This window comes from Dasypus novemcinctus, chromosome 2, assembly GCF_030445035.2.
Source record: "Dasypus novemcinctus isolate mDasNov1 chromosome 2, mDasNov1.1.hap2, whole genome shotgun sequence".
NCBI classification, from domain to species: Eukaryota; Metazoa; Chordata; class Mammalia; order Cingulata; family Dasypodidae; genus Dasypus; species Dasypus novemcinctus.
This window is the reverse complement of record NC_080674.1, coordinates 72701713-72716952: the sequence shown is the minus strand read 5'-3', so window position 1 is coordinate 72716952 and position 15240 is coordinate 72701713. Positions and strand designations below refer to the sequence as shown.

General features: G+C 38.6%; 1 protein-coding gene across 1 annotated transcript in view; it reads right to left on the bottom strand.

Annotated features, from left to right (window-relative positions):
- The window catches only part of PTCD2 (pentatricopeptide repeat domain 2), a 40840-nt gene that overhangs the window by 16981 nt on the left and 8619 nt on the right, over positions 1-15240 (bottom strand). Inside the window, exons 4-8 of the mRNA XM_058284520.2 lie at positions 12017-12134; positions 9708-9786; positions 9201-9292; positions 4657-4770; positions 1445-1519 (exon numbers count right to left, since the gene is read on the bottom strand). Of these exons, the coding sequence (XP_058140503.2) occupies positions 1445-1519; positions 4657-4770; positions 9201-9292; positions 9708-9786; positions 12017-12134 (478 nt within the window). The remainder of the gene's footprint in view (positions 1-1444; positions 1520-4656; positions 4771-9200; positions 9293-9707; positions 9787-12016; positions 12135-15240) is intronic.

The following is a 15240-nucleotide window of genomic DNA, read 5'->3' as shown; positions in this document are numbered from 1 at the left end:
CACTGTGCTGACTACTTTGTATGTGTTACTTCTTTCAATTCTCACAACAAAATGATAGCAATTATTCCTTTAAGACAAAAGGAAATTGGGGTCCATAGAAGTTAATTAACATACCTAAGGACATGGAGCTAATAAGAAGTGGTTAAGACTAGAAGTTTACACTCTTTTAAACAGAACTTTCATCAATCCTACTCTTCCAACCAAGAATGCTCTTCCACCTCCATCCCACCAATCTCAAAACCTATCATCCTTCAGAACACTATGCAAAAATTATTTCTTCCCTAAGGTCTTCTTAGTTCACTAGTGCTGACCAGCCCATGGCTTTCCAGTACTCCCCAATCTTGGAATATTGGATCGGCTCTGATCTGTTATCTGGTTCACATCATGCTAGTATTTACAAATTTCTGCTCTTTTGAAAGCATTTTCTTCATCTCAACCCCTCATATCAGGGGTTCTTAACCTTTTTTGTTCTACAGACCCCTTTGCCAGTCAGGTGAAAACCATGGATCCCTTACTAAGTCTACATTATACTGTGTATTATTTAATAAATATTTTATACCCACACCAACATGTCCCCACAAGGGTAATTTTTTTAAATTTTATTTAAATCCAAGCTCATTGACCCCTTGTTAAGAATCCCTGCCTTATTTGTTTTAGGAGACTAGATAAGCTTTTGAAAGCGAGGGGCTTTTCTTATGTAACTCCCCATAAAATGAATGTGCTCCGTATTCAAGCAGGGCTTCAACAGGGGCTGGCTGAGTGGGAGCTAAGGAGTTTTTAATGGTAAGTTAATCTTTGACATTGGTTCAGGAAGGCTTATGTGTCTTACTGCTTAAAAACAGGGAGTGGTTACAGGATATGCTTTGAACTTTAATATTATACTGAATCCTGTGAGAAAAGTTTTACTTTATCCTCTGTTTTCAGTCTTACAAGTAAAGTTGTGCAAGGCTTGGCTGCATGAAGGCAGACCCTTGCTGACCCAGACCCCAGATAAGCTCTTGGTCAATGGGACAGATTAGCCATGGCAGATTGGCAACATAATATGAATAAAAACAGCTAACATTTAGAGAGCTGCCTGTGTGCAAACCACTATTTTATGTACCTAATGACCCCATGAAATTAAGTACCACCAATAGGATATAATTAGCATTCAGATTTCTCAAGGTCTAGTAAAGGACTAGAGAGTCCATCCCCATTCTGTATCTCTATTTTAACATATATTTAGCCATGTCTTATATCTTAACTTGTCTATATGGCCTACCAGTTATAAACTCCTGGAAGCATGGGCTGCATTGACACCTCTCACAGGGCCTACACCCTAACGTATACATAGAGGAATTCAATAAATGATTGTTCATTTCAAGTTATTGTGCACAGTCAGAAAAATCTAGACATCATTTTATTACATTTTAAACCTTAGGGTAAGCATAAAGAAGTCACTTACATTTAAATTAACGCAGGTTATGTTTTGTGTCTTCATGATTTGAGAAAAAATGGATATAGCTTTTGCCACCTGGTTCTGCAAAGAAGGGAAAAAAAGGCATACTCCAAGTTATACAAATATTGCTCTGCTAATATAGAGATTTGAAAGAAGTCAGGATATCCCTGTTCATGAGGCTCTAGGGTTTTGAAGTTCACAAAGAAAAAAAATAATAATAAAAAGAACATTTCATAACATGTTTCACCCAGTGGCATATACTTGAATGCTTTAATAACCTGTCTGAATTTAGTTTTTAAGATAGAGACATGGGGATGGCATTTCCCTTTCTCCTTCTGGAATCAGCTAAAAAAACAAAAAAGCAAGAACAAGAAGCAAAAATACAAACTCCATCTCTGACATAACAGAAGATAGCAGAAACCTCAAATCACATTAGAGGTGGAAGAATTAGAGATGAAGAAAAAGTAGTAAGAGAAGGACAGCACTGCGTTATCTCAGAGAGAGCACACAAACTACAGCTCTCAAAGGTGAGAGGTACAACCTAAAGTACAATACCTAAATCCCTTGTTTACAGTGATGGGAACAGAGTTTAGGACTTGTAATGAGAACTTCCCCGGACACTTTTGGTTGCCAAAATGAGGCTAATAGAAGATTTATACAGATAAGTTGTGTTTGGAGGAAACTGTATGTCCTTGTGACAGCAGCAGACAAGAAATTTTTGTTGAAAACAACTTCAATGTTCCCCTTGGTTAGGGAGAATAAAGCCTAAATATATTTGTACACAAAATTCTGAGTTATATAAAGAAAAATACTACTCACCTAGAGCAGGACTCTGATCTTCTATTTATAGAAGATTTTATGAATCTTCTAGAAATAGCTGCTCTAAGAAAAACTCACCTTTTCCCACAATGAATAATAAAAAAAAGATAGTAGAGGATCTATATAAAGACATTTGGGGGGGGAGGGGAGGAGAAAAGGAACAAAACAAAACAAAATTAAAGGAGTAACTGGCGGATGAACACACCACAATAAAAATGTTGTCATAGACACAGAGGACAGAAATGAGAAAAAATGAACAAGATCAAGTCACTCAGAAGTGGAAAAAATACCAGACAGGCCTCAGATTTCTCCAAAGCAATATTACATCCTAGAAAACAGAAGAGCAGTGCCTAAAAAAATACTCAAGAAAAGAAAGTGTCACCTCAGAATTTTATATCTGGCCAGTTTAAAAAAGTAGAAATATACAAGTTAATGATGAAGTTACACCATTGCTTACAGAAGGAAATGAATAGGTACTGTCAAAGAAAATAGAGGACTAAGAAAATTAAATAAAGCAATAGTTTTAATGTAACCGATAGAGCAAAATACAAACCTTCCCAGTTAAAAGAGGCATGCACACAAAATAAAACAAAGAGACAATGACATGGGATAAGATATTTACAAAGGCATAAAAAAAGAAAGCATGAAATTAAACTGAGACCCAGGACCAAACATATGGCATATCCAATAAATGTAAATGAGTTAAATCTAAGCTAGTAGGAAGAAGACTAACATTATGTTGCAAAGCAAATCCCAAATCTTTGCAGTATATAAGAGGTATACCTAAAACATAATTCAGAAAGACAGAAAATAAAAGGATAGGTAAACATTTATCAATCTAATCTATCTAATCTATCAAATGCAAATCTAACAAAACCAAAGTGACAAGCAAATAAAAACAGGGGTGGCAATTCTAATATTAGACAAAGTTGAATTCAGGGCAAAGGTATTAAATAAGACCAGGAAAGGCACTTTATAACACTAAAGAGATAATTACAATGATGACATAACAGTTATGATATAACAATAATGATGTATTGTGCCCCAAACAGCATAGCTTAAACACATAAAGGAAAACTACAAAAGCTACAAAGGCAACAGAAAAATATCTTTCTAAACACTATTTCACTTCCCTCAGCTCATGACAGTTTAAGAGACCAAAGCCTCTTTTCACTTTCCCTGGCCAGAACAATTCTATGGCCTGAGAGAGAAGCTCAAAAGCTAAAGAAATAACCACGGCCATGGAAATTGACTAAAAGAGCAGCAGTGGGAAGTGGATGTGGATCAATTGATTGGGCTCCTGTCTATCATATAGGAGGCCCTGGGCTCATTTCCCAGGGCCTCCTTGTGAAGGCAAGCTGGCCTGTGCCTGCGGAGAGCTGAAGGCCTGTGCCCACGGAGAGCTGTTGCAGCAAGATGATGCAACAAAGGGAGACAATCGATTGACACAGAAGAACGTGCAGCTAATGGACACAGAGAGCAGACAGCAAGCAAGCAGCAGGGTGGGGGGTAAATAGATAAAATAAATCTTAAAAAAAAAAAAAGAACAGCAGTGAAAATCTGGTAAGCGTGTATCCTCTTAGGTCTTTGTCTGCCAATGATCTTGCCCAGTAGTATACAGAATGAAATGGCCACCCTGATGTTGTGATTCTAATTATGATAAATAAAGAGTTCTCTGGCCATATTTTATCAGTTGGATAAATAGCTGGTTTGGTTATTATTTTTAACCTTTTACTATATATTAAATGTATAAAATATTTCACATTTTGGTAGGCTTTGGAATAGGATTTAACTACAGGAGAAAGGGTGTTCCAGTATTCCAACTCTAACTCTGTCTTTAACTTAAGTGTGACCTCGGGGAAATCCTGTGTAATCTCTGGGCCTCAGCTGCCTCAACCTGCCCAATGAGAGGGATAGGCTAAGTGACTGCTAAGGCCTCTTCCAAAAAATAGTATTTAGGGTCTACCTGTGGGATATATGGACTCACTTCTACAATAAGCTGATCCAGGAGTCCTCCCACATCTGACATTAATTCAGCTTTGGAGTGCTTTTAAATTAAATTGCTCACTGACAACATTAAAAAGTAAACTGATCATTTGCAATCTGTATTTTAGTTACTTGATAAACTTCTCTCCCAGTGTGATTCCCTCCCCAGTTCTCCACAGAATCTTGTACAATCCTTCTAAATAAGAATGCATGCTAGGTCATCAAATGTAAATGAAAACGTTCTTTGGAACAAAAGTATGGATGTAGGTTGCCATGACATCAAGGGCACTGGTCTCTTCATGGGTACTTTTTCTTTAAAATACAGTATAAAGGGAAAAAATAAAAGCATGAACAATGAAAGTAGAAAAGTCCTGCCTATCCCCAATTCATTTATGCATACCTCATATCCTTACCTGATTCAGAGCTAATGCCACAGCAAAACATGATGCTCTCCTAGAAAGAACATCTCCTTTGATTAGGGCTTCTTCTCTTAACGTAGTACAGATTTTAAAAGACTCAGGACTATTCTGTGAGGAGACAGAATTGCTCAATGAATGCCATGAACCTTTAAGATTAATTAAATGAATAACAGTGCTTAGTATCAGATTTCCTTTTCCAAAAACTTCCCAGAGCTTATCTTGAGTCGCCCCACGCAAGAAAAGTGCAGCCTGCCCAGGAGGGGTGCCACACACACGGAGAGCTGATGCAGCAAGATCACACAACAAAAAAAGAGATGCAGTTTCCCAGTGCCGCTGACGAGTACAAGCAGATGCAGAAGAACACACAGTGAATGAACAAAGACAGCAGACAACTGGCGGGGGTGGGAGGAAGGGGAGAGAAATTAAAAAAAAAATAATTTGAAGATAGAGACTATTTGTGAATAGGCCAATTTATCTATGTATTAGCAGCTAAAATCTAGGGTATTAGGTATGCAAAATTAAAAATTAGAAAAAAAAAAGAAAGGATGTAGACTCTGAGGAAGAAATGAAAGTGTCTTGCCACTATACATACAAGGTAACACCTATTACAGTGATGAAACGCAAAATGTTAGAAACAAAGCTTTATAATATTTTTCGTTTTATTAATACACCAATTTATTTTTACTCTGTTAGTATTTCTAAATTACTATGTATTCTATTTCTAAACTTAAAACCCATCACTGTATTTCAATTTCCTATCAATTGAATTTGGCAATATATTAGGACTCATTGTTGAAGAAGTTTTGGATCACAGAGAGGTTCAACTACGGCAGGGGAGGAACTCTGGTGTGGGGTGTTATTGATGGGTGGCACAAAGTTGGGAGAGCAGAGTTCTCTGGGGCAAGTATATAGGGAACATAAATATGCTAGGATATATGTTGGGTATTTCTATAGTAGTTACAATTACAAACGTCAACTGAGGGAGTGCTGAGTTCCCACCCAGGGGTGCTCTGTCACATTCCCCAATGGAACAATAATCCCCCAATTGCAACAGCAAAAATCAACAAGGAAGTTTGGTCCAATAATGAGCCCTTGATACTGATGACTATGCTTAGGAGCCTGTGTGCCTGAAATATGAACTAGGCCTAGAGTTGTAGGATGCCTAAGATTTACCTCCTGAGAGACTCCATGTTATTCAAATGTGGCCACTCTCTAAGCCAAACTCAGTATGTAAATGCATTACCTTCCCCCCAAAGTGGGACATGACTCCTGGGGATGAGCCTCCCTAGCGCCGAGGGATTACTACCAATCACTAACTGGAGAAGCAACTAGAAAAAGACCTCGAATAAAAGGGTCAACTCAAACCAGCAGAATATCTCAGCCTACATATTGGCACTTAAAAACTGCTCTTTGACCTTGAATAAACGGGGGGAAATGGCAAAGACAAATGAGTTGATATGGCCAAGAGTCTTCCAAAGAGTTGGGAGGTCATCAGAGGGGTCGGGCTTACACACTCCTTAGCAGGACCCCGGAAAAGGCCAAAATAGATACAACCCTAGGTACTGGTTCTACTGAAGGCTACAGAGATCCACAGGGTATATAATCATGCCAGATGGATTTGGAGCTCTGTGTCATGTCATAGGGCCCTACTTTGGAATTTGTGCTCCTGAGTGTGACAGAGCTGGACTCAGATGTGACTTTTCTACACATGCCTCTTTTGTCACTTTTACTTGAACTGTGGTTGGCACTAGGGATGGTCCATACTCAGGAGACTTGAATCTCTAAATTACATTTATTTTTAAAGCTCTTGTTTTTTTAAAATTTTTTTAAAGATTTATTTCTCTCCCCTTCCCCCCACCCCAGTTGTCTGTTCTCTATGTCTATTTGCTGCGTGTTCTTTTGTCTGCTTCTGTTGTTCTCAGCAGCACGGGAATCTGTTTCTTTTCCTTGTGTCATCTTGTTGTGTCAGCTCTCCGTGTGTGTGGCGCCGTTCCAGGGCAGGCTGCACTTTCTTTCACGCTGGGCGGCTCTCCTTACGGGGCACACTCCTTGCACGTAGGGCTCCCCTCTGCAGGGGGCACCCCTGCATTGCAGGGAACTCCTTGCGCGCATCAGCACTGCGCATGGGCCAGCTCCACACAGGTCAAGGAGGCCCACAGTTTGAACTGCAGCCCTACCATGTGGTAAACGGACGCCCTAACCACTGGGCCAAGTCCACTTCCCTAAAGCTCTTTGTTAATATTCTGATTTGGAGCCGTTTTTACCAATAAACTTAGAGTCTTTTCGTATTTAGGCAGGCTAGTTTTTCTATATAGGTACTATAATGTAAAAGTATAAAGAGTCAGCCTGCTAGTACATTAAATAATAAAGAAAGCTCAACAACACTAGGAAACTCTTTCTGGGGGGAGCGTTCCAATCTGAAAATATCCAAGTAAGTCAAATATTTGAAAACTGAACACATGATTTGAACATAACCCATGAAAGCATCCCATGAAATAGAAACCTTAAAAAAAAAAAAATCCAAGAGCATAAGTGAAACACAAACTAGGAAGACACTTATGGCAATATCAAATCTTCTATTTTGAAGGCAGGGCAGGTTTATGACAGCAACACCAGCTTTGCATCTATGTCTATCTGTCATTACATGAGTCACAACTCAGATCCTCAAAGTCAAGTCTAAATTTGATGATAGGACAGTTCCCAGAATTGGCCTGAGATTTTTGATCGCGATAAACTCAATTTTTCAACTCTTGTCTCCACTAAGGCAAACAAGGTATTCTCGTATATACAAAAGGGGAGAAAAGTCATCTGGTCCTTCTAAATAATAGAATTAAATTCTCTCCAAGGAAATATACATCATTTCAGGCTTTGGGCCTCATTGTGGAAAACTGGGCATCACAAAACTGAATAACTGATGCTCAAGATTTGGTGTTTTGCTTCCTTTCTATTTTACAGAATCATAGAATGGTCTAATTAGAAAGGATTATCTAATCTAGAGGTCAGCAAACTATGGTCCTTGGATCAAATTCAGCCCATGTCTAAGAATGGTTTTTGCATTTTTATAAGCTTGCAAAAACATAAACGAAAGAATATGTGACAAAGACCCTACATGATCCCAAAAGCCTAAAATATTTACTACTTGGCCCTTTATAGAAAAAAATTTGCTGACCCCAGAATCCAACTCTCTCATTTTATGAATGAGGAACCTGAGATGGTAAGTGATCTTACTTGTCGTTTCTTTGTTTTCAGCAAAAAAAGGTTTGGTGACCCAAGTTTCCAAAGTTTAAAGGGTATAAATAACTAAAGTAATACATCTAAGCTTGGTCAATGTATTATTTCAGTTATAATCCATTCATTCAATAAAAACTATATAGATACTTTGTATGTACAAGAAGCAATCCTGGCACAATAATGACATAAGGATTCATAAATCCTGGTCTCTTCTTCAAAGAGTTCATTTCAATGTAACAAACATTTATTAAAGACTTTTTGTATATTAGGCAGTATTAGGTGCTGGGATACAAAGACACCTCCAGGAATTTATCCTCTAGTAGGGCAAATGAAAGGTGCCTCTACTTAGTGCAACATTAGGCAATGTTACATGGGCCATGTATGTGAGACTAATAGAGCCAATCAAGGGATATTTGAGGAGACAGACAACATTTCCAGCTTAGGTGATGATGGAAAACTTCACAGATGAGGACAAGGAAGCCCTTGAGTTTGTCACTGAAGGATAATAAGATTTCCATGGGATGAAAGGCAACATGGAAAATTGGTCTAGTATAGTCCGGCCAGAACACAGTACAAGACAATTTTAAACCAGGGCTTGAACTCAATATATTGTCTCTTGTTCTTACTATCTATATAAACTTCCATAGGAGGATAAGCAATGATAAACTTGCTTTTCTCATGATAAAACTTTTGATGTGACTACCCTGGGTTTTTCAAAAATGAATGGATTTAAAATGGATATGGGGAAGCGGATTTGGCCCAAAGGATACGGCATTCACCTACCACATGGGAGGTCCGTGGTTCAAACCCCGGGTCTCCTGACCCATGTGGGAAGCTGGCCCACACACAGTGCTGATGTGTGCAAGGAGTGCTGTGCCACACAGGGGTGTCTGTCGCCCGTGTAGGGGAGCTCCACGCGCCAGGAGTGCACCCCGTAAGGAGAGCCGCCCAGTGCGAAAGTAAGTGCAGCCTGCCAGGAATGGTGCAGCACACACGGTGAGCTGACAGAGCAAGATGATGCAACAAAATGAGACATAGATTCCGGGTGCTGCTGACAAGAATACAGGTGGTCACAGAAGAATACACAGCAAATGGACACAGAGAGCTGACAACTGGGGGGGCAGGGAAGGGGTGAGATAAATAAAAAATAAATCTGTAAAAAATAGAAAAAGGATATATTTGCATCAGATAGAAGATAGACACTAGAGAAACTGAATTTTATTTGTAGAGAAAAACAAACAAACAAAAAACACACCACTTTTAAATACTACCCAAAACGCTCTGAGTTAAGGGGAAGATATTCTTACCAGTTTGTAGCAAATTGCAAAAGCAAGGATATAGGTATCTTTGCTGAATTTCACATCCTGCTTTTTCATCTCTATCAATACATCCAAGGCACCTGGCAAAAATTAGGAATAGGCTAGCAATATTAAATGCATCATAGCAAATTCAGAATCCTCTACTTTTGACTCAGAGCTCTAATCTGTTCAGTGCCATCTACAGAAAAGTATATTTCAACACAATAAAAGTTGTTTGTCAAAGTCATCAAGCAATTAACCAACTGAATAATCACATCACTCAGGAAGAACCATTATTTTAAAATCTGCTACAATTTCAGCATATGTAAAATCTAGGATATTTAGTTTAAGGCATGACATGCAATGCAATGTTTTCAAACTTAAAAAGTGAGGTCTCCATAATTCAGCCCTCATCAGGAATGTAAGAATCATTTTTGAACAGTCCACTATTTTTTCCCCCTAATCACTATACCAACAAAGATAGCAGAATTTTCCAGAAAACATTATAATACTTACTTTTATATTTGCCTTTGATAAATAACATATCCATCAAAATATTGAATGACGTGGAGTCTGAAAAGAAGCCTCGTAAATGCTAATGAAGAAAAACAATACGGTTTTGTTAAAAGTTAAAAAATTAAGGTGGTACTTATTCTTCCCTGCATCTTATTTATCTTCCCCAAAATTAAAATGCTGCCTACTCTTATGGCTGCCATGACTTTGAAAATGGGTACTCTGAACAAGAGGCAAGAGGTATGGGGTTTCAGAAATACAGTAAGGAACATCTTCATGAAATATGGGTCTGCAATGCACAGGGAAAAAGAAACAATCCAAATTAATCCTGGCAGGGCTAGTCCTGGAACCTGGGTGCCAGCAGCTTACCATGACATGGCAGCTCTCAGGAAACTTGAGGACTAAGCCAGGAGGGTCTCATGTAACTATGATCATCTTTGGGCAAACAGATAACATGGAGATGATTTTTTGTTGTTGTTTAAAACAGTGCTCTCAACTTTGTCTCAGTATTTTTTATGCCACATAGCATGACACCTGATATTCAATTATGCCATTAAATGTCTTGCTCAAGTTTGTCTTTTTAGCCAAAAGGGTGAAAAGTGATTCAAGTTTGTCTTTTTTTAACAAACTCTGTTCAAGGCACTGAGAATAAAGAAATGATGAACAAGACATACCCCCTTGCCCTTAAACTCTATCGGGGCTTATCTAGTGGAACCTAAATCCTGGTGGTGGAGAGATAATGAAACAGAAGGTCCAGTGTGAAATGAGAAGGGAAAAAGTGGCTGAAGATGAGACAGCATCTACAGTGTTATAGGTTATGATAAAGGGTCTGAATTTTATTATAATTGTGATAGAAGCCACGACAGCAGAACTTGCCAATTGAAAGATGTGGTGAGCCACATAGATAATTCCAAAATTTCTAGTAGCCACATTTTCAAGTTTTAAAAAGACAAAATTAATTTTAATATTTTATTTAACTCTTCCCAAAATACAATTTTAACATGTTATCAGTATAAAAATTATTAAGGAGATACTTCCATTGTCTTTTTCATAGCATGTATTTTGAATCCATTATGGATTTTATACGTACAACACATATAAATTTAATCTAGCCACATTTTCAAGGGCTCTAGAGTCATATGTGGCTAGTAGCTATTATATTGGAGAGGGCAGCAATAGTTTTTAATAGGGGACACAGTAAGTTAGGGTAGAAGCAGAACTAGGCCCCATATCACTTGATGCTACTGCGTTCATTCTACTACTACAAGAAACGTACTTACATATTTTTCAGACACAGGTATGTGGAAAAATTAAAAACTTTCTTCTAATTACAAAACTAACACATGCTTATTATAAAGCAGTCAAAACAACAGCAATATGTATAAAGTAAAAGGTGAGAATTTCCTATAACTCTATCCCCTAAAGATTAGCAGTAGTTTGGTGTATAGTCTTCCAGATTTTTAATACAAAGAAGCTAAAATGCAAATGTGTATGTGTTGTGGTCACCTTTCTAATACATGAATATCCTTAAAAAGGGACAAACCTAAAATTAACAAATCTATCATATATCGATCACTTTATATGAAAATGAGTATGAGGCAGAAGGACAGTTTAGTCAGTCACAGAGGTTCCAAAAAATAGTAAAATATACCTGGTGGTTAGCCCTGATTCCAAAATTTAACAAATGTTTCTAATTTTGCATGAGTTTATAATGTCTCTAAGTTCCAGTTTTCTCATAAGTAAAATGGAGACAATGAGAGTATCTACCTTGCCAGGGATGTTGTGAGAGACAAATGAAATGAAACTTGTAAAGTGTTTAAACTCGGTGCTGAGGACACAGTCAATGTTCAATAAATGCCATTGAAAATTACTGTTATTTTGTTTTTGGAAAAGAAAATCAGAATATATGAACATATTTACTTTACAAGTGTAATATTGTCAACCAGAAGTTAAGACATAAAAACAGGGAGAGAAACACAGGTGAAGGATAGGAAAAGGCATTGTAAAATGGGAGGTCTCAGAGGATGCTGGTCCCAGGTTGCCCCAAAACCAAGAGAGGTACATGGGAGGTACCTTTACAATATGCATGGCTAAGGTAACAGAGTCCTATGTGTCTTCATAGGAAGTGACTCCAAGGAAGCTTTAAAAATGCAGGTAGGAGCTGATTCATTTGGCCCAGAAACCATTCTCTTAAATTCTAATTCAGGAGTAATATGTATGGGAGAGATATCTTTCATAACATCACCAACACCCCATCCTTAGCACAAGGAAATCACGCTGGCAGGGAAAGCAATCAGTAAACGATAAATCACCTGGTTTGTGATGAGCTCCAGGGCAGATTCTTCAAGATCCAACTCATAACAGAGCCTCATGAAAAGTGGCCCAAACTTGTACTCCCCCCAAGTGACATTCCTGTTCTCTGCATGATACCTGGTAATCAGAATGATTCGATGAGCCAAAAGGTAGGAGGCAGAGAGAAGTACAGACACAGATCGAGGCAGGCACTCTGCTGAGGTGCTGGAGAACAATGAAGAATCAAGTCCCTCACAGTCTGAACGGGGAGAGGTACGGCTCTGAAGAGAATAGGAGGAACCCTGAGACACAAAAGTATAGCAGGCTTTTAAGGAAAGAAAATAGAGGTGGACACAGCCTGTGATATGAGGGGAAATGTCTTTTAAAAATCTTCCAAATCCACGCACGACCTTCCTGGACCTGAGTGTGAGCATATGGGAGAGAAGAGCAGGTGTCTTGCATCTATAAGAGATAAGAATGGCACCAAATCTTTCCATGGGCCCCGCTTGAGGGGAGCAGTGGGAAGGAGTGGGCTGATGCTTTGCCCTCCTCAAAGCTGGCTTCATCCCCATAGAAGATGGCAGACAACCTACACATGCAGTTTATAATTTATAGTAATGTCCACTTTTCTAAGCTATAGAAAGAGCATATAAGAGCTGCAATTATCTAGTTAAACAAATAGTTTTGAAATTTTAGGTTTTAGGAAAAGGCTAATTTCAAAGACAGTGACATCTTACATGGAAGCTGAGATTTCTATAGGTGGGCCAGTCTGTCAGTTAGAACTGCAGAAATATAAACCACTAGAGGAAATTTACTTTCAATAGCCAACTCTTTCTGCTTTAGAAACCAAGAAGGCATTCTTCTGATGAGAGAAGCAGACCTTCACGATTACACATAAGTCAGATTTTAGGAAGATGCATTCATTATGTGTATCTCAAATACCATGGCGAAGAGCTCTGATTTTAAAAAGAAAGTACTTTTAACCTTCTGTTGAAATCACTGTTAGAGCACCATATGGCTAGCATATTCTAAACAAATATAGTGCTGTAAGAATGATGATGTGTACTTTTAAAGATACATTTCAAAAAATAAATGATCTTGTAAAATAAATTATTAAAAGGCAATATAGTGCAGTGGTTAAGGGTTTAGACTTTGGCTCAAAAAATACTGGGTTCAAATCCCATCCCTTCTACTACTGTGTAAACTTGAGTGTATTATTTAAACTGCTCTGTGCCTCAGTTTTCCCATCTATAAAATGGAGATTAGGAGAGTACTCAAGCCTGAGAATTTTGGGAAGGAATAAATCAGATGATGTGCCTGGCACACAGCAATTCTTCAGTATCTGTAAGCTCTTATAAAATTTAAGGCATGGGAGAAATATCTTTAAATCAATGTATTTCAGATAAGAGCCTTATGAGATAGTTGTGCCAATTTAAAGATTTATTATTTATTTATTTCTCTCCCCTTACCAACCACCCCCCAAGTTGTCTGCTCTCTGTGTCCATTTGCTACATGTTTTTCTGTGACCGCTTCTATCCTTATCAGCGGCACCAGTCATCTGTGTTTCTTTTTGTTGCATCGTCTTGTGTCAGTTCTCCATGCGTGCGGCACCATTCTTGGGCAGGCTGCACTTCCTTTTGCGCTGGGCGGCTTCCTTATGGGGTGCACTCTGCGCGTGGGGCTCCCCTACGCGGGGGACACCCCTGCGTGGCAGAGCACTCCTTGCGCGCATCAGCACTGCACATGGGCCAGCTCCACACGGGTCAAGGAGGCCCGGGGCTTGAACCGCGGACCTCCCATGTGGTAGGTGGACACCCTAATCCATTCGGCCAAGTCCTCTTCCCTATGCCAACTTAAAATATTAAAGCAACAAGAAAACAGTTTTCCCAATTTAAATGACATTTATATTAATAAAAGGGCTAGGAAGTCACTGAGATAATGTGTCACCTTCTTGACAAGAAATATTCAAGGAAAAGGATCTAAAATAAATAGCATTTGATCAAGAATGTGAGGGGATTAAGTTACTCCCAATTTTGGGCTCAATAAGCAGCTTACATTTTGGCTTAGTTCAGTACAACTGAGGGTTTCCTGTCTCAGGAAGAGAACAAGTTAGTTAGGCCATAGAACCTCCTACCTTCCCACTTGTCCAGCTGTCCACAGGCATGGGAAAGGATGGCAACTGGGTAGAAAGTAATTCGTATCAATTACTTTCTACCTGGTCATGAGTCAGACTTTAAATGTTTATGATAAAATTAAATGTAAAGAGTGTTCAGAATTTTTATCCTGTTTTGTTATCTTATAAACACCTGACTGTTTTGGGTAGTAAAGAGGGGTGACAGGAAGATAAGCAGAGGGTCTCAAATGATTCAACTGTGTGGAAATGAAATGAGAGGATTAGGTTAGCTGACAGTGTACTGTAAATTAACATACCTGTTTTGGTATCGGACAGCTTTACCCACCAATCCCACAGAGAAAATGGAGAAAAAGCTTTATGCATAAAGTTGCTCTTCATGGTATTATTTATACCAGTGGAAAACTGGATTAATTTAGAGGTTCAACAATAGGGGCATGGTTAATTAAATTGCCTAACATACAATGGGAAATTATATACTCATGAAAAATGATTCTCAAGTATATGATTAAAGAGGAAAAATTATTAATTTTAAAATTAATCCTAATTTAGAAAACCAGAAAATATCATTATATATACAGTAATAATTACAACCATGTAAAATAAAATCCACCAAAACACAATAATATTTACATAGAAAAAAGTTTGTGAGAAAATGTATCAAGACAGTGGCAGTAACCACTACCTACAAGGACTACAGGCTCCAAAGATGGCCACCAACAATTTCTTGCTTCCTGAACGTGCATGCTGCTCCATCTAACCAGAGGCAGGGTCTACTGCCCCTTACCCTTGAATCTGGTCTGACCTGGTAACTTGCCTTGAGAATGCAACCCAAGCAAAGTTGTGCCAATTCTGGGCAGCCTCACAAGGCTTGGTAGTTTCCTCTTTGCTGTGGGCTAATGTGTTCAGGTGAGACTAATGAAAGATGATCCACCACAAGGAAAGAGACCACGTGGAGGGGAACTGAGGGATCTGCAATGTCAGTGACTCCTTCTTAGATCTTCGGGTATAGCCCAACTATCAGCTGACCGTAGGTGAGCAAATGACTTTAGCTGTAATCAGTAAAGAACTGCTTAGCTGAGATGTGCCTGAATTCCTGAACCACACAATTTC